This window comes from Uranotaenia lowii, chromosome 3, assembly GCF_029784155.1.
Source record: "Uranotaenia lowii strain MFRU-FL chromosome 3, ASM2978415v1, whole genome shotgun sequence".
NCBI classification, from domain to species: domain Eukaryota; kingdom Metazoa; phylum Arthropoda; class Insecta; order Diptera; family Culicidae; genus Uranotaenia; species Uranotaenia lowii.
Window position 1 is genome coordinate 15,535,706 of NC_073693.1, and position 21,486 is coordinate 15,557,191.

The window sequence follows — 21,486 nt, forward strand, 5'->3', positions numbered from 1 at the left end:
ATCTCGACCGAGGAGAACTCCGTATGGACTAAAAAGGACAAATCGACCTTGCGGCTGTACGATCCTTCTTTTTATTTAGCCTTTCAAAATGTTTAGTAGTATTATTTAAATCTGAATTTCATTTGTCCTCGACCCTGGCAATTAGTCCAACAAGCAATCCATATACCTACTCGAAATTTTTCAAATCATACCCAAATGCTTTCAACCGACGCCGTCATCTTGTTTGACGACCATCGTTTGAAAAATAACATGCGTCATGCGAACAGAAATCCATGACGGTAGTCAAGTTTTTCCAGTCCCTTGAAGCATGACTAGTAGTCAAATGAGATCTGAAACGTGATGGTGAAGGAAAATCAGCAACCCCGCCAACGACGGTAAAAGGTTGTTCATCTTCGATTTCTTGACTTCTAATAAGATTATTTTCCGGATGGCTCCTGAATCCTGATGATCGTGGGTTGTCTTCTTCCGAAATTTTTCAAAATATTCTATTTTCTGGAATACTTCACTTTCTTCATCTCGATAACACACGGAATGCGGAACTTCAGCGACCATTCTGCCAACCCGACACACATCGTAGCAACCTTGATTATTTGTATGATCTATATAAGGGTCTGAAGAGAACTCGTATTCCCAACAAGTAAAAGCTTTCTTCGCCATCACATTTCAATGAAAATCACCATTTTGTTCTGAATAAGTTACTTTGAGACTAACTTCTCTCATCCAAACCGTTTTTCCAGACGCTCTTTACATAAATCCCTTTCCCACAAATCATGAAGAATCAAAATTCATACATAAAAAACTAACAAAACACGTCACTTCAATAGCCCACGGCAAGCTACACGTTTAATGAAATAAATCTTACATCACCGAGAATTCCCGGAGCATCCGGTGACACTTTAACAGTTTATCTGCTTAGACATCACTTTTCATCACTTTTTGAAAACTTAATATCAAATTTACATAGTAAAATATGTTATTTTATTATGTTTTCGCGAAGCGAGAGAAAAATGCGTGCGATTGGTAAAAGTCATCGCTTACTTTTTTTCAGTAACCTCTATATTTCGTTATCTAGTTCAAAAATTGAAATCTAACATAAAAAAAACTGTTCAAACAAAAAAAAAAGTTATGAGGCTTCTTGTAATTGAATGGTGTAAAGCTTGCAGAAATCGGCTAAGTAGTTCCTTAGATATGAGGTGCGAAATCTGGCAGTCTGGCATTCAAACTCTGGCGAAATCTGGCGGTCTTTAGTGTAACTAAAACACACGCTAGGTTTTTGAGTGTTAATCAGTTTGGTTATTTTTTTATAAACTATAGTGACTGCAATTATATGCAAAGCGTCAACTGTCTTTATATGTATGCGAAAAACAGTTTCACTTAAAAACCTTTAATATTTCCAGAACAAACTGTGCAAGTTCGGTTCAAAACTGATCGATAAAACAAACTACCAAATTCGTAATTTTCCGATAACTGTGAATTTTGATGTACTTCTACCTCTTCGGCTCAAACGTCTCAGTTGTTTTATGAATAGTGTTTATGACTTGAAAAATCCAGAAAAGAAATCTATGGGCCCTATTTATCGAATTTTGAACAATTCCCGCTATATTTCATATACATTTTAAGGGACCAACTAATGCTAATCGCCCTTTTGGACATCCTCTTACAAAGGAATCATAACCCTACCCAAAGCTGCCTAAAATCGCCGTCGGTAATTATTTTACCCGTACCGTCCTACTAACGTATGTACTAGTCATGCCGAGGTGTAACAGAAATGGTTAAGCCTTTCTCGGGTCGGCTTTGAGGCCAAAACCCCGACGAAGTGCGAGCGATAGGATAGGAGCGAAGAAAATACTTGGATTTGCTAGGATAAGGAGACGAAGCGACGAACGAGGGGTACATAGTGTGTACACATTGTAGTTGACGACTGAGGAACTCTATACGCTTGTCCATCTATCTACCAAACCGAAACCGAATGTGCCGAAAATCAATTTTAGTCATTAGTAATATTTTTATTACGCACGTACACCGAAACCCATATTTAACCAGTGCGCTGAGCGAGATGGAATGCTTACTCGATCTAAGCCTCAGACACAGCCTCGGATTATCGATGGATGCTGCAGCAGTGAGAAGGAGCGAGATGGATGGATCAGAGTCAGAGTCAGAGATACACAAATCATCTGCCGAACAATATTTTGGCACTTTTTTTCGGGTTGATCGCTCCTCTGGCCAGGTTTTTATGGTCGATAGTCGATCATCTATAGGCAAGTGAGCAAGTAAGTAGGTGCGAGGAAAATAGTTTGAATTCATTGCTCGTGGAGTACGTACATATGGGCGTTTGAGAGATTTTTGGCTGGAATTGGTTTCGGTTATTATTCGGGGATAGTTCACAGGCAAAGACAGGACAGGTAGTGAGTGAGAGTTAGTGCCAAGTAAGGAGAGACGGGTGATCGTTTTGAATAATTTCTCGGCCTTAATACCGAGCGCGCCTGAAAGTACTTGACTTGGTTCGAGTCTTTTATTTAGTTACGTACCAAACCCACCAAAGTGATGGATTAAGGCCCCGGCTATTGTGAAGAAGTACTTGAATTGTAGTGCTCGGCAATGTGTGTGCGCCTCGCTTCGCCGTGAAGAATAAGACGGCCGTTTGATTGTGGATGCTGTTTTCGAGTCGAAGAGTTAACTAGCGACCAACGACACAAAAAAGTGGTGATTCTTAAGATAAATAATCATTCTGGGATAAGTGACCGGTTTTTTTTTGTTCCCTCTCCAGTCAGAAGATCCGAAGTTTAAAGCTGTGATTTGCTTTGCGTAAACTTTGTGTATTCTCAATATCTCATGATTACGAAATGAGGTAAGAATTAAATCTGCGAAATGTTCATACAGGAACAACGTTTAGGAAATGCTTTTGTTCGACACCAAGACTAGTGCATGATTAGCTAAGTAGTGCCTTACAAAAATAAGAAAAAGAGAGAGAGCTTTTATCTAATGTGATTTAAGAACAAAAGATTTAAACGATCGCAACACCGGAAAACCGTTACATTTTCGGAGTGAAGCACGTGCTTGGAGCCAACCCACTCACGTCTCTCAAGGATCTGGATTTTCCCAAGAGAGCCCAAAAAAAGAGCTCATCTCCGCATCGCCGTTGTGATGTCATTACACCTGAACAATCAACTACAGGTACGTTAGCAATGAACATGACTATTAAATTATTACAGTCCCATCATTAGTTCCACAAAATAGACACCTTCCAGGGGTCCAACCACTTGCTTCTCCTAACTCTTTCTTCTTCGGCTCTAATCTGACCACGAACGTTCTTTTTTTGTCTTGCTCCATCTCTCTCGACTCATAATTGTAAGCTCATACGCCTGCGTGTACGTTTTTTTCTTCTTCGAAGCTCATGTACGTTTAATTCATCACTAAACTTGTACCTGTCACACCTTGTTGTGAAAAGAAGCAAGCTGGGAGGAGCAAAGGTGTCCGTAAGAAGATAAAGAAATCCACCCAAATTGGTGATTTACAGCTGGGCCCGGTAGATTCCTAACAGGTTGTGCTAGATATAATCCCTTGACACATTTTTCCTGCCTTCGGTAGGATCTGTGGATCTCCGGTAGCCGGTAAAAACAATTTGCGAAGGAAAATGAGAATATATAATCATCTTTCTGAATGGAATTCCGACCCGCAATAAGGACTGTACTCGAAAAAAAATTAAAGTTTTTTGGCAAAAAATCGATAGAATTTTTACAGAAGTGATAAGACTTTTTATTTTGACCAAGCTCTCTTATCAATACTAGTGTCAGCTTATTAACATTGTTTCATTCAATTTTATTTCTCATCGTGTTTTCATGAATTGCGACACTAAAAAAATTGCCTTATTGATAGGGCTGAATCAATCTGAAAGGATAAAAATTCCAAGAATAAAAATATAAAAAAAATTGCTTAATTGTTATAAACGATGTTGCCGATCACGATAACCGGTGTCTGAGAAGAGCTATTTTTTCAATCGTTATTTGCAAAAGAGTGACATAAAAACATAGAAAGAGTAACACGAAAACCGCTAGATTGTCATTAGATTTTTTAGAATTAAAAAAAAATCCTATAGGGGGAAGTGTTCCTATATGCGCATATTGGGTAATATGCGCATACAGCCGATTGACGATATGGCTGAAGATTCAACATATCTAAATAATCAGTGCAGTTTGAGGGTAATACGGTTTTGAAACATGGCATGAAAAATTTAGTTGTTATATAAAGTCACAAAAATTTAAAAATTCAAACATGATTTTTGTCAGTTTCGTTAGAATACATTGAACTTTAGTTATCGTGCGTACAGAATCTGTAAACAAAAATGTTAATGGTTCTTCATTCTTATTCATCTGGAAATCGGAAATTCAACCAATTGAAGCTTTTGGCAAAGTTGTAAACCAGAGGTGAGCAACCTTTTGAACCAACGGGCCAATTTAAATTAGAAATCTTGTCGGCAGGCCGCACTTAAAATACCTTTTTTTTATAATTTGTGGCGAAAACAAATCTGAAAAAGGAAAACAAAACGAATTCACGTCTTTAACATCAGAAATTCAATACGACTTTTAAAACACCCGATATTAAAAAGGCACATCACTAATTCTTAGTCATTTTAAAATTCTCTCAATTTTTTAAAAGTATTTCTTGGCGAATATTCGTTCTTATGTTATTCTGGTTAAAATCGATGCTACGTTTCGTCGTCATTTCCATTTCAAAATCTTCTGGAGCTTACCACAGCGATTACTAAAAGTGTGAAAAAGATATATTCAAAAAAGTCACCGTCTCTCAGCGCTGGGTGTTGAATCGCTTATTGACTTGGTTTTTTTCCTCCAAACGGTAAAAAACTCCCTTTTTCAAATTGAAGTTCAGCAAGGTTGTCAAAATCACTTAAAATTTTCGATTTCACATATTTTTAAGCAACTATCTTCAAAATTGCATTCTTAATTCTAGATTTGTTATCCAGATTTTTATAATTTGTAATCTTATCTTAATAATCTTATTTAATTCAATGATATCTTAATTGGGATATAATTTCGGAGGCTATATTATGACTTTTGTAACGTGGAATGCGATTTATAAGTGAAAGAACTCCATTTATTGATGTGTTTTGTAAATTTTCTATCAAATTGTATGTTATGTATGTATGTATGTATGTATGTATGTATGTATGTATGTATGTATGTATGTATGTATGTATGTATGTATGTATGTATGTATGTATGTATGGTTCCCCCATCGGTAGCAAAGTCCAGCCTATGTCTGTGTGGCTTGACCTTCGAATTGCTTCTCAGGCTTCCTCGGCCGATGGTTCGTCGAGGGAAGGCATCCAATCTTCAGAGAGTTGGAAATCCACTCCACTTGCAATAGTCTCTTCAGATTAGCCCCAGATGCATTCCCTCTAAAATATATAATTACTGAATACAATGAAACACATCTTACCTGTCGGCAACTTATGGTATTCGAACCCGAAAGTTTTTCTTGCCGATACCGGGAATCGAACCCAGTACGTCTGGGTTACCAGACTCGTGCCAGCCAATTCACTAGACCACATCAGCGCTTTGTTGTTAATTTTCTATCAAATTTCTGAAAAAAGCATAACAGATTATCGCCAAATACCTTTTGGGTCGAATCACAGAATTTCATAAATCTATTTTTTTTTAACTTATGATTTTTGTCGGTTATTTTGATGCCGGCCAATTCATGTTAATAAAAAAATCCAAAAACGTTCACCCATGCTTTATAATTAAACTTTCGTAATTTTCGTCAATATTCAGAAATAAAAATTATTTCACAAGGTTTTGGTTCAATTGTTTTTGCCAGTTAATGAATGCTAACAGAACTAGCATATCTACCGAATTGGATAGAATACTTTCAAAAAAATATCTGTTGAGCATATTTTTCATCATAAAACTTTATTCAAGACACGAACGCCACAAACGTTTTGAAGTGTCTATAATTAGAAAAAAATAAAACTTCATTTTTGCTTGAAACAAAAAAAAATGACTTCACTAACGGACTTCAAAATTGTTTTGATCATGTGAAGCTTCCGATTTTTAGCTGCTCTTCGTCACTTTTATGAATTTTGCTTTTCAAAGTGGAAGGAATTAAATGATTAGAAAAAAATGTATCGTATCGTATCGTAATGTATAAATTACGTTATGGCAATAAACAATATTGCATCTATGCCTTGATCAGAACATAATAAATGTCTTAAATGCTACTAAAAAGGTTAACAATTTGAGAGCTTTTTGGGAAAATACAGAAAAGAGCATATTTGATCTAGTCATATAAATTTTCTTAATAATAACAAAAGTTAATGAATAAAAACTTGAAAAAAGCTTCGCGGGTCGCACAAAAGAGTCTCGCGGGCCGCGTGTTGCTCACCCCTGTTGTAAACGATAAGGTTTGGAAATGGAGACAAGTTTTGAATGTATCTGAAAATCATCCAGAACACAACAGTATAATTAGATTTATTAAGGTTTAAAAAATTCACAATGGGAAATAAATTATTGATACTTAAAAAAGCAATCATGGTATCCTATTCAAAAGCCGAAAGGTTGTCAATAAACAAAATGATCAAAAAGGCAAAAAGCCCAATTTTTATTTATCTTTGGGGGTTCTCGTTGATGTTGTTCGGTGATGTTTAGATTAAAAGATTTGCTTTATTCTTAAAGTTTCGGTTTACTGCTTATTCAACCATCTTCAGAAAAAGAATTTTTCCGCCTGCTAAGGTCATTGCTTTTCCAATTTAAGCGATGACCTTTTCCAGGCGAAAAATTAGCGTTCTTTTTCAGAAGATGGTTGAAATAAACAGTATACCGAAACGTTAAATATAAAGCAATTTTTTTTTCATCCAAACATCACCGAACAATATCAACGAGAATCAACGAGAAGAATTTTGAGCAAATTTCTTCACAGATCACTGATTTTTTAAAATTTTCACAAAATTCACAGGTTATCTAAATTTTGTACAGACTTTCAAAATTATAAATTTTTATGTCACTTCCGAAATTTTATTTTTGACTCTAACTCATGGAAATATGAAAATAAGGTAATTTAAATTGTTTTTTTTTATTAAAACTCTAAGTAGTTTCCAATTTATTGATGTTTCACATGATTTCCCAATGAAGTTCATAGAAATAGCGTAACAGAAAATCGTAACCGAATTTAGGCTTCAAATCACAGAATTTAAGCTTCAAATTCACAGCTAAAAAAGCGTTTATCTCCTTTTCTCCATTATTCATTACTCTGGGACTTTTTTTTTAAATATTATGTGTACAATCGATGTAAAAATGTTTATGATGTTTGGCCTTTTGCATTATAACTCGTTACTTTGCAAACAATTGCTTCAAATACACATCAGTCACTTCGGCGTATAAACGTTAATTTTTTTTAAACGATTATTCGACGAAGTGACGTTTGTTCATAGTTTTTCCATTAGGAGCGCAGCTATCTTATGACCTAGAAAGCTTGGCATGGATGCTCATTTTTTACCAGAAATAATGAAATACGTTTTCCATTTTGAAATTTGTTACGTTCTAAAGCTAAAACCTTTACCCAGAATGATTTTTACCCAGAATCCTGTAGTTTTGTTTTTTCCCACTATTTTAATCTTGTATGTATGTATGTATGTTGGTAATCCACCATGGGTGCACGGATTCACCGCAGTTTCTGCCAAAGTATAGGTTCACATGCATTTCTTAGATTATTAGGTTCGACAAACCCGGACTGAACGATGAAAATTCGACTTTTCCAAGAGAAATGCGGAAGTTTTCTTTGAAAAAGGTTTTTAATATGTGAATTTGCATTGAAAATTAACCAACTTTATTAAATCATTTGGCAAGGAACCCACGAGAACCCACCGACATTTTTTACATGCATTTAGATCATAATCACAACTGTCACTTCTCAAAAAATGAGGTGCGCCAAACTGCTCACAAGCAGGTTATTGCAATTTGAAAAATGTATAATTTTAACCTATTTTTTGTGATTTTGACAGAAAAAATCTGCGAAAAGAAAAAGTTTTCCACTAGAATATCTCATTGGAGTCTATTCCAATCGAACACTGTGGAAATTTGAGGTATTGTATAGCTAAACACAAAAATAGGTGCAAAAAACCATTTTTGCAAGGTTTTCTTAAATACTTATTTTTGCAAGGTAAGTTCACAACATAGAGCTTAACAATGTTCTACAAAGTTGATGTTTAAGATATAATAAACAACTTTGTAGAAGAAACCATAGCTGTATCTTGCTTCTGTAAGAAGTTAGATTTTGGCGAGACCTTGCGGAGAAAAATAGAACTTGTTCGAATCCATCAATAGATAGCGCAAATATAGTCGAGTAACTTTGTCGAAGACACCGATGAGCTACAACGAAGCCTCTAGCCTGCAGTCAATTTTGACCGCAAAAGTGTGGTTCCTGGCCCACTGTGGGGCGGTGGTGAAAATTTTTATGCAGATCAGCGGTAATGTGATTGCTGAGCGCTAATGTGGTCTAGTGGATAGGTTGGCGCGAGTCTGGTAACCCAGGCGTACTGGGTTCGATTCCCGGTATCGGCAAGAAAACTTTTGGGTTCGAATCCCTTAAGTTGCCGACAGGTAAGATTGTGTTTCATAGTATAAATAATCATATATTTCAGAGGGAATGCATCTGGGGTTAATCTTAAGAGACTATTGCAAGCCGAGTGGATTGCCAACCATTGTAGGTCTCTGTAGGTTGGAAGCCTTCCCTCGACGAACCATCGGCCGTGGAAGCCCTAGAAGAAATTCGAAGGCCATGCCACACAGACATAGGCTGGACCTTGCTACTGATGGGGGACCAATACATACATACATACATCAGCGGTAATGAGATTGCTGATAAAAAAATCGTCATTTTGTTGAGCAAGAATCCATGCCTAAACGGGATAGCAGGACAGATGCATTCTTTACAAAAATTATGACCAGAACGAGAACCTAAAAGCGTAGAAAACAGCAGCCTTTTTTTTTTGTTCTCCATGGCCCTAACCAAATGTGTGGCCATCCCTTGCACCAAAATGAATCCTATAGAGAGTTTGTTGACGTTTTTGAACAAAAAGGTAAACAAATATTTTATTTTTTCAATAATTTGTTTTTTTATTTGCAAATAACGAACAAATAAAAAAAATCAACTAAATTATGTTTGATTTGTAAAAATCCGACCATCTGAAGGATCAAAACAGCTTTCAGAACATGTTTCCCTTATATTATTTTAAAAAACATTAAATTTTGTGACGTAAATTCACTCATTCGCGCTGTTGTAACTCAGCTAGATTCCAACCGACTTCTATGAAATTCAATGTTTCAGGATCGTTTCATCATTTTCAAAGAAGATTTTATTTTTTTTCCTGTACAATGTTCTTTTCAAGTTTTTCCGTAAAATTTAAAAAAAAATCCTTTTTTTGTGACGTGAACTCATTCATTTGCGACTGTTTTTGTTCGCTTTATGAAACAACCCCAATGGATTAAAAAATATTTTTCTACACAATAAAGCAGTATTTGTTGGCTTCAAAACGTATTCAAAAAATTTAAAAAAAAAATCAATCCATATATTTTAATTGATTATTTTGTAAAAGTTGTCAACATTTACACTTTTTCCAACAAAAAAAAATGATTTTCAAAATTATACGAAACTAGCTGACCCGGTAAACTTTGTTATACCTGTTACTTAATAAATCGTTAGAAAATATTTAATTCATCTACAAATCTTTAGCTTCCTCGTGCTCGTGAATTAGTTTTCATGACCCTCTTTTCAAGTTGATCGAGTTGTATCCCATTTGTAGTTGATTTTGTATGGGAGCCACCATTCCAAAAAAAAGTAAGATTCTTGAAACTAATATACAAACCATCTCTGGCCTGAAAAACTTCGGATACAAAATTTCACTTCATTCCGCCCGTCCGTTCATACATGTAAAAAATGTTTTCCTTTTTTTCGTTGGTTTTGTGTGATTTTAATTATTGACAAGTTTAAGATTTTTTTATATTTACGTCTTTGAAATCTTTGGCCATACAAAACAAGAATCCAAGGCTTCGAGAAGCTTTGTCGACAACATAGTTCTTATGAGTCTTGAACTCCAGCCGTCGGTCGAGAATAACGCCCAGATCGTTGATATGGTCCACCCGGATGATGGTTTGGTCTCCGAGGATGTACTCTGCAGGAAGAGGATGTCGCTTACAGGTAAACGATATTACCGAGCATTTACTGCGGTTCAAGGGCAAGCAATTGATATCGCACCAGTGAGCAAAAGCGGTGAATTGCTGTTGCAGGAAGTTGTTGTCGTCTTGGCCGTTTATGGTGTGAAAAAGTTTCAGGTCATCGGTATATGCGAGCTTTGTGCCACCGAGGAGCGAGAGTACATCATTTAAATAGATCACGAAAACGATCGGTCCCAAATGACTTCCTTGAGGCACTCCTCAAAAGGCAACGAACTGCTTAGAAAAGAATTCACCAGTACGAACGGATAACTTTCGTCCCATTAAGTAACTCCGGAACCAATCCAGTAGGGAACCACAGACGTCTAAGCGTTCGAGCTTGGCAATTGCAATATCGTGGTTCACCTTATCGAACGCAGCAGAGAGATCTGTGTAAATGGCGTCTGTTTGAGTTTTCTTGGCAGAGCTGTCCTGCACGAACAATGTAAAATTCAGTAGGTTTGTAGTCGTGGATCGTTTAGGCATGAATCCGTGCTGATCGTTGGAGAAGTGATGGCATAAAACGCCTCAAAAAAGTAGCTTGTATACCGTCCGGGCCCGAAGAAGATGAATTTTTAAGCTTAGCTGTCTGTCGCTTTTAGGATGGCTGCATCGTCGACCAGAATACCATTCAAAGATAGGGGTGATATATTTTCGACAGCCCTGGCCAGTTGCTCCAAGGAAATTTCCCCATGAAAATACTAGAAAATTGCTCGGCAAAAGGTTTACAAATTTCTGGACCAAAATTCGCTGTGTCGCTGTCAAGGAACATGTAAGCCGGAAGCTCTGGTTCTTTCCGTTGTTTTTTTACGTGCTTCCAAAAAGATTTCGGACTGGTCTTGAAATTTCTTTGTAACCGATTTAGATAATTTAAGTAGCTACGCTTACTGACTTTACTGGGTTGGATGCCAAAAAGTTATTCCGAGGGCCTTATTGGTGGAATTTCCATTTTACCGAAATTTCACATTTCAGCACACAAAGAACCACTCCCAATAAGACTGACATGATAGGTACATGTTCAAATTACGCATTAAAGATACTACGTACGGATTTTAACACTTCGCCTTCTACGGGCCGTTACATTGTTTGAAGACACCAGACATAATTGTTATTTCAATGCAATATACTAATAGTGTTTTCGTTTATTGGCAGTGGCAACCTAGTTACCCACGAGTTTTGCCCTAACTGCTGTTATTATGTTCGGTTATTAATTCAGAAGTCCACTAGTTTTGCCCGAGATTTGAACCTCAAGCAGGCGGTTGCACCCCGTAAAAGTTGTCAGTGTTGGGGGTAAGCATAAGGGTGAGTATAGCAACCATATATTTGCATCGTCCCGGGTAACGATTATGTTTGTTTATTCAGAAAAAGTTTTGCCCCACGCGAGTGGAGATAAACGAAAACGGCATAAGCTTGCCAGATTTTCGTTTTACTCAATAATCAACAATTGACATAACTCAACTCCAGTCTTTTGTTTTGTTTTGCAAGTAATGTAAATAAACCTGGCAAAAACTGGAATTTTTTCTAAGATTTTTGGCTAACCGGGTCGGACCGCAACTTTCCTAAATATTAAAATTGAATATATATTGTATTTAAATAACATAAGTTTTTGAAAAGCATTTATTAACAGTTGTTTTTTTTTTTTTCTTCCCCAGCTTTAGAATCTGCAGTCTTCCAGATGTCTAACTGATACCAAACGCAAATTACGAAACCAAAGACCAAATAGTAGGCACAGTGAAAACTCATTCGGAAGCACCCACCAGCTTTCCGCACAACCCACAAAAATGGAAACTCTGGCAGCCAAAATCCAAAATGAAATGCTGCAAAGCTCCTTGGGGGCCGCGCAGCGCTTCAAGAAGCGGGAACGAACGCAAAATTGGGCCTATGAGGAGAAGCACTTCCTTCTGGAGCTTTGCCGCAAGGATATGCACATCATCGAGAACAAACGGCTGGACAGTGCCCTGACGGCGCTCAAGAACCGGGCCTGGAAGATCATTCACCAGCAGTTCGCGATGGCTTTCGGCACCGACCGGAACTGCAACCGGCTCAAGGAACAGTGGCGACGGATGAAGGGTGAGTCACTTTTAAATAATTTAAAAAATTATTATTAAATTCAAATGTTAAAAGTTGAAGCTTCCTTGATCAAAGTTATTCAACCTAATCTCAAGCAGCAACAGAATGGCTCTGATTGGCATAATTGTTTGTTTAGCTTACGTTATTCGTGTTCTATTATCTTGAACTTTTTCCAAAAGAAAAAGAAACAACCGTGAGTCGGGAAAAAATCGATCATCGATCGAAATCGAGCATATTTATGAATGAACTATCTTAATACCATATTTACAAATCGATTTCATTCACCGATCATCACGGGTCCGTAAGCTCCACAAACAGCCGACCGCCTTAATTGTCCATCATCGGGTTTACGACGGCCTTTTGCAAGAGGATGAGGCATTTCCATGGCTTTGGCTACCGTTCGAAATAAGCGCCCCTAATTTCGTTTCGCTCGGCCCAGACGCGATTTTTGCGTCCAAATAATACAGCATTTAACACCGATTATTAGCGCCAATTTTCGCGCTCTCCACCAATCTCTCTCTCTAGGTCTGCTCCTCCATTTGAAAACAGATAAATGGAAGCACTCCTCTAACCGTACGCTGCTTAAACGCGTCGCGGCACCCTTCGCGCGTCTCAGGCGCAAACAAGCAGGAGAGTCTTCTAAAATCGTGTTCTTTTTCGCAGCTTGCACACGTGCCGAGATGCTGGACTATCAGCAGCGGATTCAACGCTACGGCCAGGAGGCGGCCGATCGCAAAAAACCGAGCCAGTTCACGTTCGAGATCTGGGACTTCATGCAGGAGGCCAAGAAGGTGTGCAAGAACGAGCTGATGGACGACGTGGACTACTCCAAGATGAAGCTGTCCCTGGAAGAAAATCTGCCGCAGGGCGTCACCCTCAAGGATTGCAGCGACGAGAATGACGACGAAAGTTCGTCGATGTGGTGAGTTTAACTTGTTTTTTTTTTTAAGTTGAAATAAAATTTCAAAATTTAAAAAATTATAAGAATAACAAAATTTACGAAATTTACAAAACTTACATAATTAACAAAATTTACAAAATTTATAAAATTTTCAAAATTTATAAAATTTACAAAATTTACAAAATTGACAAAATTTACAAAATTTACAAAATTTACAAAATTTACAAAATTTACAAAATTTACAAAATTTACAAAATTTACAAAATTTACAAAATTTACAAAATTTACAAAATTTACAAAATTTACAAAATTCACAAAATTTACAAAATTTACAAAATTTACAAAATTTACAAAATTTACAAAATTTACAAAATTTACAAAATTTACAAAATTAACAAAATTAACAAAATTTACAAAATTTACAAAATTAACAAAATTTACAAAATTTACAAAATTAACAAAATTTACAAAATTTACAAAATTAACAAAATTTACAAAATTTACAAAATTTACAAAATTTACAAAATTTACAAAATTTACAAAATTTACAAAATTTACAAAATTTACAAAATTTACAAAATTTACAAAGTTTACAAAATTTACAAAATTTACAAAATTTACAAAATTTACAAAATTTACAAAATTTACAAAATTTACAAAATTTACAAAATTTACAAAATTTACAAAATTTACAAAATTTACAAAATTTACAAAATTTACAAAATTTACAAAATTTACAAAATTGACAAAATTTACAAAATTTACAAAATTTACAAAATTGACAAAATTTACAAAATTTACAAAATTTACAAAATTTACAAAATTTACAAAATTTACAAAATTTACAAAATTTACAAAATTTACAAAATTTACAAAATTTACAAAATTTACAAAATTTACAAAATTTACAAAATTTACAAAATATACAAAATTTACAAAATTTTCAAAATTTATAAAATTTACAAAATTTACAAAATTTACAAAATTTACAAAATTTACCAAATTTACCAAATTTACCAAATTTACAAAATTTACAACATTTACAACATTTACAACATTTACAACATTTACAAAATTTACAAAATTTACAAAATTGCAATACAAAATTGCAATACAAAATTTACAAAATTTACAAAATTTTCAAAATTTACAAAATTTACAAAATTTACAAAATTTATAATATTTACAAAATTTACAAATTTTCAAATTTTAAAATTTACAAATTTACAAAATTTTCAAAATTTACAAAATTTACAAAATTCACAAAATTTACAAAATTTACAAAATTTACAAGATTTACAAAATTTACAAATTTTACAAAATTTACAAAATTTACAAAATTTACAAAACTTTCAAAATTTACAAAATTTACAAAATTTACAAAATTTACAAAATTTACAAAATTTACAAAATTTACAAAATTTACAAAATTTACAAAATTTACAAAATTTACAAAATTTACAAAATTTACAAAATTTACAAAATTTACAAAATTTACAAAATTTACAAAATTTACAAAATTTACAAAATTTACAAAATTTACAAAATTTACAAAATTTACAAAATTTACAAAATTTACAAAATTTACAAAATTTACAAAATTTACAAAATTTACAAAATTTACAAAATTTACAAAATTTACAAAATTTACAAAATTTACAAAATTTACAAAATTTACAAAATTTACAAAATTTACAAAATTTACAAAATTTACAAAATTTACAAAATTTACAAAATTTACAAAATTTACAAAATTTACAAAATTTACAAAATTTACAAAATTTACAAAATTTACAAAATTTACAAAATTTACAAAATTTACAAAATTTACAAAATTTACAAAATTTACAAAATTTACAAAATTTACAAAATTTACAAAATTTACAAAATTTACAAAATTTACAAAATTTACAAAATTTACAAAATTTACAAAATTTACAAAATTTACAAAATTTACAAAATTTACAAAATTTACAAAATTTACAAAATTTACAAAATTTACAAAATTTACAAAATTTACAAAATTTACAAAATTAACAAAATTTACAAAATTTACAAAATTTACAAAATTTACAAAATTTACAAAATTTACAAAATTTACAAAATTTACAAAATTTACAAAATTTACAAAATTTACAAAATTTACAAAATTTACAAAATTTACAAAATTTACAAAATTTACAAAATTTACAAAATTTACAAAATTTACAAAATTTACAAAATTTACAAAATTTACAAAATTTACAAAATTTACAAAATTTACAAAATTTACAAAATTTACAAAATTTACAAAATTTACAAAATTTACAAAATTTACAAAATTTACAAAATTTACAAAATTTACAAAATTTACAAAATTTACAAAATTTACAAAATTTACAAAATTTACAAAATTTACAAAATTTACAAAATTTACAAAATTTACAAAATTTACAAAATTTACAAAATTTACAAAATTCACAAAATTTACAAAATTTACAAAATTTACAAAATTTACAAAATTTACAAAATTTACAAAATTTACAAAATTTACAAAATTTTCAAAGTTTACAAAATTTACAAAATTTACCAAATTTATCAAATTTATCAAATTTACAAAATTTACAAAACTAACTATATTTACAAAATTCACAAAATTTACAAAATTTACAAAATTTATAAAATTTACAAAATTTACAAAATTTACAAAATTTACAAAATTTACAAAATTTACAAAATTTACAAAATTTACAAAATTTACAAAATTTACAAAATTTACAAAATTTACAAAATTTACAAAATTTACAAAATTTACAAAATTTACAAAATTTACAAAATTACGAAATTTACAAAATTTACAAAACTTACAAAATTTACAAAATTTACAAAATTTACTAAATTTACAAAATTTACAAAATTTACAAAATTTTCAAAACTTACAATATTTACAAATTTTCAAATTTACAAAATTTACGAAATTTACAAAATTTACAAAATTTACAAAACTTACAAAATTTACAAAATTTACAAAATTTACAAAATTTACAAAATTTACAAAATTTACAAAATTTACAAAATTTACAAAATTTACAAAATTTACAAAATTTTCAAAATACCAAATTTACAAAATTTACAAAATTTTCAAAATTTACAAAATTTACAAAATATTCAAAATTAACAAAACTTACAAAATTTACAAAATTTAAATTTTTTTTAAATTTTCAAAATTTACAAAATTTACAAAATTTAAAAAATTTACAAAATTTACAAATATACAAATTTACAATATACGACAGCTCAGTCCGAAACAGAAAGTGACAAAACTTTGAGAAAAACTTTCCATTTAAGTGCATCAAACCATTTACAAATTGTAAATTCCATTTTTCGAAGAAATTAAAATCATCCGTAGGTGAAACAATTGTCCTTTATTTAAAAATGCGTTTTAAGCATACTTACTGACTAAAATAACGCGTCATAAAATAGGACCGCTTTGGAATTCATGGTACAAAAATTTAAAAAAAAAGGAAATTCATACCGTGATCGATTTGCAGGGTTAGTACTTGGTGGTATAACCCTTATTACGCATCACTTCTCGCACCCGGTTCGGCATAGACTCTACCAGCTTTTGGCTCGTTCTCACCGGGATACCGTACCACACCGCCTGGATTCTCTCCCACAGCTGCTGCTTGTTTTTTAATTTTTCGGTGTACACCTTACGTTTAAATATTTCCCATAGGTTCTCTATGGGATTGAGATCAGAGGTCTGTGCTGGCCATTCCATAACGTCTACCTTATTATCCTGGAACCACTTTTTAACCGTTTTAGCGGTATGTTTGGGGTCGTTGTCCGAGCCGACGAGGTTCACTTTGGTCTCATCCGACCACAGCACATTTCTCCATAGTTTCTCCTTTTCCGGACCGACCCAATCGAAGTGGTCCTTTGCATACTTCAGCCGCGCCTTCAAGTGCTTCGGCGTCAGCATCGGCACCTTCCGGGGACTTTTTCCTCCTAGTCCCTTCTCCACCAACCGTCACTGAACCGTCCGGGAACTCACAGATAAGTTCAGCTCGTCTCTGATCTGCTTGGACGCTTTGAAAGGGTCCTTTTGCGAGGCCCGCTTGATTGCCGAATCGTCCTTCGGCGTCTTTTTGCGGGGGCGGCCGGTCAGTTCCTGTTTGCCGGTGCTGTGAAGCGCGTTGAAAACGAAAGTTTTCGACCTTCCTAAGAAGTCGGCAATCTCGCGTTGGCTTTTGCCAGCCTTGTACAGATTCCGGATGATCGCTCGCTGGACCTCCGTGCAGTGCTGTGCCCGACCCATCGCTTTTTCGCTGAAAACAGAGTAGGAGGAAGTAAATCTTTATTTTTTGGTTGGTTTCATGATTTACATGATTTATTTTATAGGAAATACTTACCAGGACACGAAAATGGACAAACAACACCGAAAACAACATCTTTTCTTCAAATCTAGAGCGCTGAAAATGCCGGATCAGCCTAACCGATGAGCTGGTCTTATTTTATGACGCGACTTTTTTCACCCTCTTACAGCTTTCTGGTCGGTTAGAACAAACGGGTTGCTTTGATTGCAACAAACGTGCAGTATACAAAGTTGGCTTACTACATTAAGTGCTTGCCGCTAGGTGTCGCATATTATTATATTTGAATTGGCAGTTTAAAGGTGAATTGAATATTTTGCATTAGAGCGGTCCTATTCTATTGTCCGACACTGTACTTGATTTTTTTTAAAACACCTACAGGAGTAAGGAGCCTGATCATTAATTGCAAAATTTTCGAACATCTTGGCATCACGACGTTCTTAACCACGATTTCACGTTTCGGGGTAACTTTGAACACATAGTTGATTTTAAGTCCAATTTCTGCCGTAATGTTGTTTGAGACAGATTTATGATACCATTTAACTATCAAAGCCTGAACATATTAGTTGTAATCATAAATTTTTTTTTCTCATTTTGAGTCACCAACGCTTATATTCGAAAAAGTATAATGACGTTTTTTGGTAAAAATATGAAATTAAAAAAAAATGCGTAGGATACATTAAATTTAGACACAATTATTGATAATCCTATGAAAAAAAGTATTGATGATTAATGAGCCGGTGATCAAAGTCCCCCAGTGTCAGTACTCTATTTAATGTTGAGAACTCTTAATTTTAAAATAAATTTGTTATTAAAATATTGCTCTCTTTTCTTCGATCCCAGGGAGAGAAAATCACTTAATATAAGTGATGTTCACATCAAGGAAGATTCGATGGACGACGAGGACGGATTCGAGAAAAGTGGCGGACGTCCAGCGAAATATCCACGACTCGGATCGCTGCCCAGTTCTTCGCCGTATTCGATGACTGCTGTGGCCGCTTCCGACAATCCTCACTCGAAATTCAACGAACTGTTGGCCAGCAGTTTCGCGACTCGGCTCAACGAACAGTTGGCAAACAACAACAATAACAATAATGGCAAAAATTTGGACGGCTACAGTCGAACGTTTGGGGCCAACGATTCGACGGTTTCGGACTCACCGGTTAACATGAGTCAAACAGATTTGACCAATACTCTGGAAGCGTTGAACATTCTGAAGAACCGTTTTCACCATTTGAACGAGTTGGGCCAGTGGAAGATCCCTTTTCATGAGCCGCAGAATTTGAGTACCAACAGCAACACGAGTCACAGTCACAATCTGGAGCAGTCGAATCACCATCATCATCAGATGCAACGAGGAGGACATCAATCACCTTCATCGGTCAGCACAACCCCCAGAGAACTGCAGCATCCCGGTCCACCTGATTCTCCACTTCCGGTGGCTCACCCGATTCAAACTGCAACCGTCGATCAGAACAGTGCTGCCAGCAGCCAACTTCACCAGAGCGAACTCGAACTTCGGATGGAAATCTTGAAAACCGACCTCGAGACTGCAAAAATCAATCGGGAAACGGCCGAAATCAATCGCAAAATTGCCCTCCAAAAGCTCAATAGCCTAAGCAGTTCCTCAACCAATCTTTGCCAAAATGACCCAACTCCGTCCCACTAACGTCGAATTATAACTCTAAATACGATAATCTACAAGCCCGGCAACCTACCTGCCCATCGAAACAGGCACTTAAAGTTAGGGAAAATGCAAAGCGAACTACCAAACGATTGATCTTACCAAAACCTACCTCAATCTCAGCAATCGTCGAAGGCATCGGCAAACAAAAGTAGGCCTTTTCCTTGCCCAGAAAACAGTTGTAGTTATAGAGAGATGATAATTGTAATTCAAACCCAAGGTTGCTGGGTTTTTCTTTTTCTATCTTTTAAATCCCTCCGAGACCAAGAGGCGGAATCAAAAGTCGCGCATGTACCCTGCAATTAGCACTCATTTTCTCGTTTGTAGAACAAATTAATTAAAACCAAATCAGCAAACCGCGGGGGCGCAATTTTTCCGTTTGCCGCGAGTCTCTCGAGTTGATTGTGCTTAGGTTTTAATCAGGTGGTACCGTGGTAATTATTTTTACTTATTTAAGTTTTTTTTTTGGTTTTAAGATGTGAAGTACACAGCATACTTAGGGAAAGCAGTAATTCACCCAAACAAGCGACCTCATTTTACGCGCTACGTCTCATTGGAGAGGCATATTATTTAATTTAATCTTAATGTCTAACGTTGTTCAATAACAGAAAACCGTTGTTGTATTGAACTCGAAAGTAACGGAATAAAAACTTAAACAAGAGTTCGAAAGTGGCCCTTTTAATTCGATGCATCCGAAAGTTTTGAAATTGCTGCAGTACTTATAAGATCGATCAATGGAATAAAGCAAAGGAAAGCATTGTATTTTTATGATAATTCGTTAAAAAATATTTCAAGAATAATTTATCGTGGACTTTAAAAAAAATCTTGCGTATTTTTTACTCATCAGTCGGCGCGCGCTTACACATTTTTCTGACATAATCTTGTCAATTTTAACCAAATTTATAAAACTTGTCATTTTTGTGAATCAAAGCAATCGAAAGATTCCCTTTAATTCAACCACTTTGAATTGAAGGGAATCTCTCGATTCAGTAGAAATATTCAACCTAGTAGGCTCACAACACATAGATTAATTTTTTTTATCATTTTTTTCATTTATGTTGTTTTTGGTCATTTTCGTCTTTTTTATAATGTTTGTGATTATTGTCATTTTTGCATTTAAAAAAAATTTTGTCACGTTAGAATGTTTTTCAGTTTTTTTCTTAGTTTTTGCCCAAAGTTCTTCGAAATAACAGGTTACCTCATCCGCCATATTGGTGGGCAGATTTCCAGAATGATGACGTAGTTGTTATGAAAAATAGCGAGCATTGTATTGAATTCTACAGTTTTTCCATAAAAAATATTTTTGATGCCAGTTATTTGTACTCCACTGTCCTCAAATGCATAAATTCGACTTTCCAGATTTATGAGCTTCTTCGAAAAATACGATTTGGTTTGTGGTTCTCCATAAAATGCGAATTAACCTCGGAAATACCTAAATTTTGGTGGAAATTGTAATTACTGGAAACTATTTCCAAGCATATTGTAAGCTTAAAAATGGAAAATATTACAAGAAGACACATCTAATAGTCCTAATAAATCATTTAACACGCAAATTTCGAGTTCATAACCAGTGAAATGTTTAATTAATAAATCATCTTTTCTCGTAATTATTTTCTAATTCGATTCTTGGAATGATTCCAAGCTCTTTATTCGATATATTTCATACTGAAATAAATTTTTTCAACACTAACTTTAGTTACTTAACACTAATTACTGAACTTTTTATGCAAATGACGAAAAACGTAGATTTATTTTTTTTCCTATGGAATGTATGAAGAATTTCATAACAACTACGTCATCATGCTCGGCGTGGGGGTACGTTCACACATGATTACGGTACCCTATAATTCAAATACTCTGGTTTTTGCCAGAGTATTTGAATTATAGGGTACCGTAATCATGCGTGAACGTACCCTCACGCCGGGCATGATGACGTAGTTGTTATGAGATTCTTCATACATTTCATAGGAAAAAAAAATTAAATCTACGTTTTTCGTCATTTGCATTGAAAAGTTCAGTGATTAGTGTTAAGGAACTAAAGTTAGTGTTGAATCCATTGATTTCAGTATGAAATATTTAAATAAAGAGCTTGGAATCATTCCAAAACTCCAATAAGAAAATAGTTACGAGAAAAGATGATTTATCAATTAATTTTTTGTTGTTCTTGTTGTTTTTTGATTGAAATAAAATTGTCATCATTGGAACATCTGTATCCGCGGTCTATTCTTGGGTCTAATTTATACAAGAATTGGA

General features: G+C 33.9%; 1 protein-coding gene across 1 annotated transcript; it reads left to right on the forward strand.

Annotated features, from left to right (window-relative positions):
- The first annotated feature begins 2,270 nt into the window (after positions 1-2,270).
- LOC129755574 (uncharacterized) lies at positions 2,271-19,872 on the forward strand. Its single transcript, XM_055752130.1, has 4 exons — positions 2,271-3,174; positions 11,879-12,296; positions 12,960-13,218; positions 18,393-19,872. Exons 2-4 carry the CDS (start codon positions 12,008-12,010, stop codon positions 19,216-19,218), a joined length of 1,374 nt encoding a protein of 457 aa, XP_055608105.1. The 5' UTR covers positions 2,271-3,174; positions 11,879-12,007; the 3' UTR covers positions 19,219-19,872.
- Positions 19,873-21,486: the final 1,614 nt, after the last annotated feature.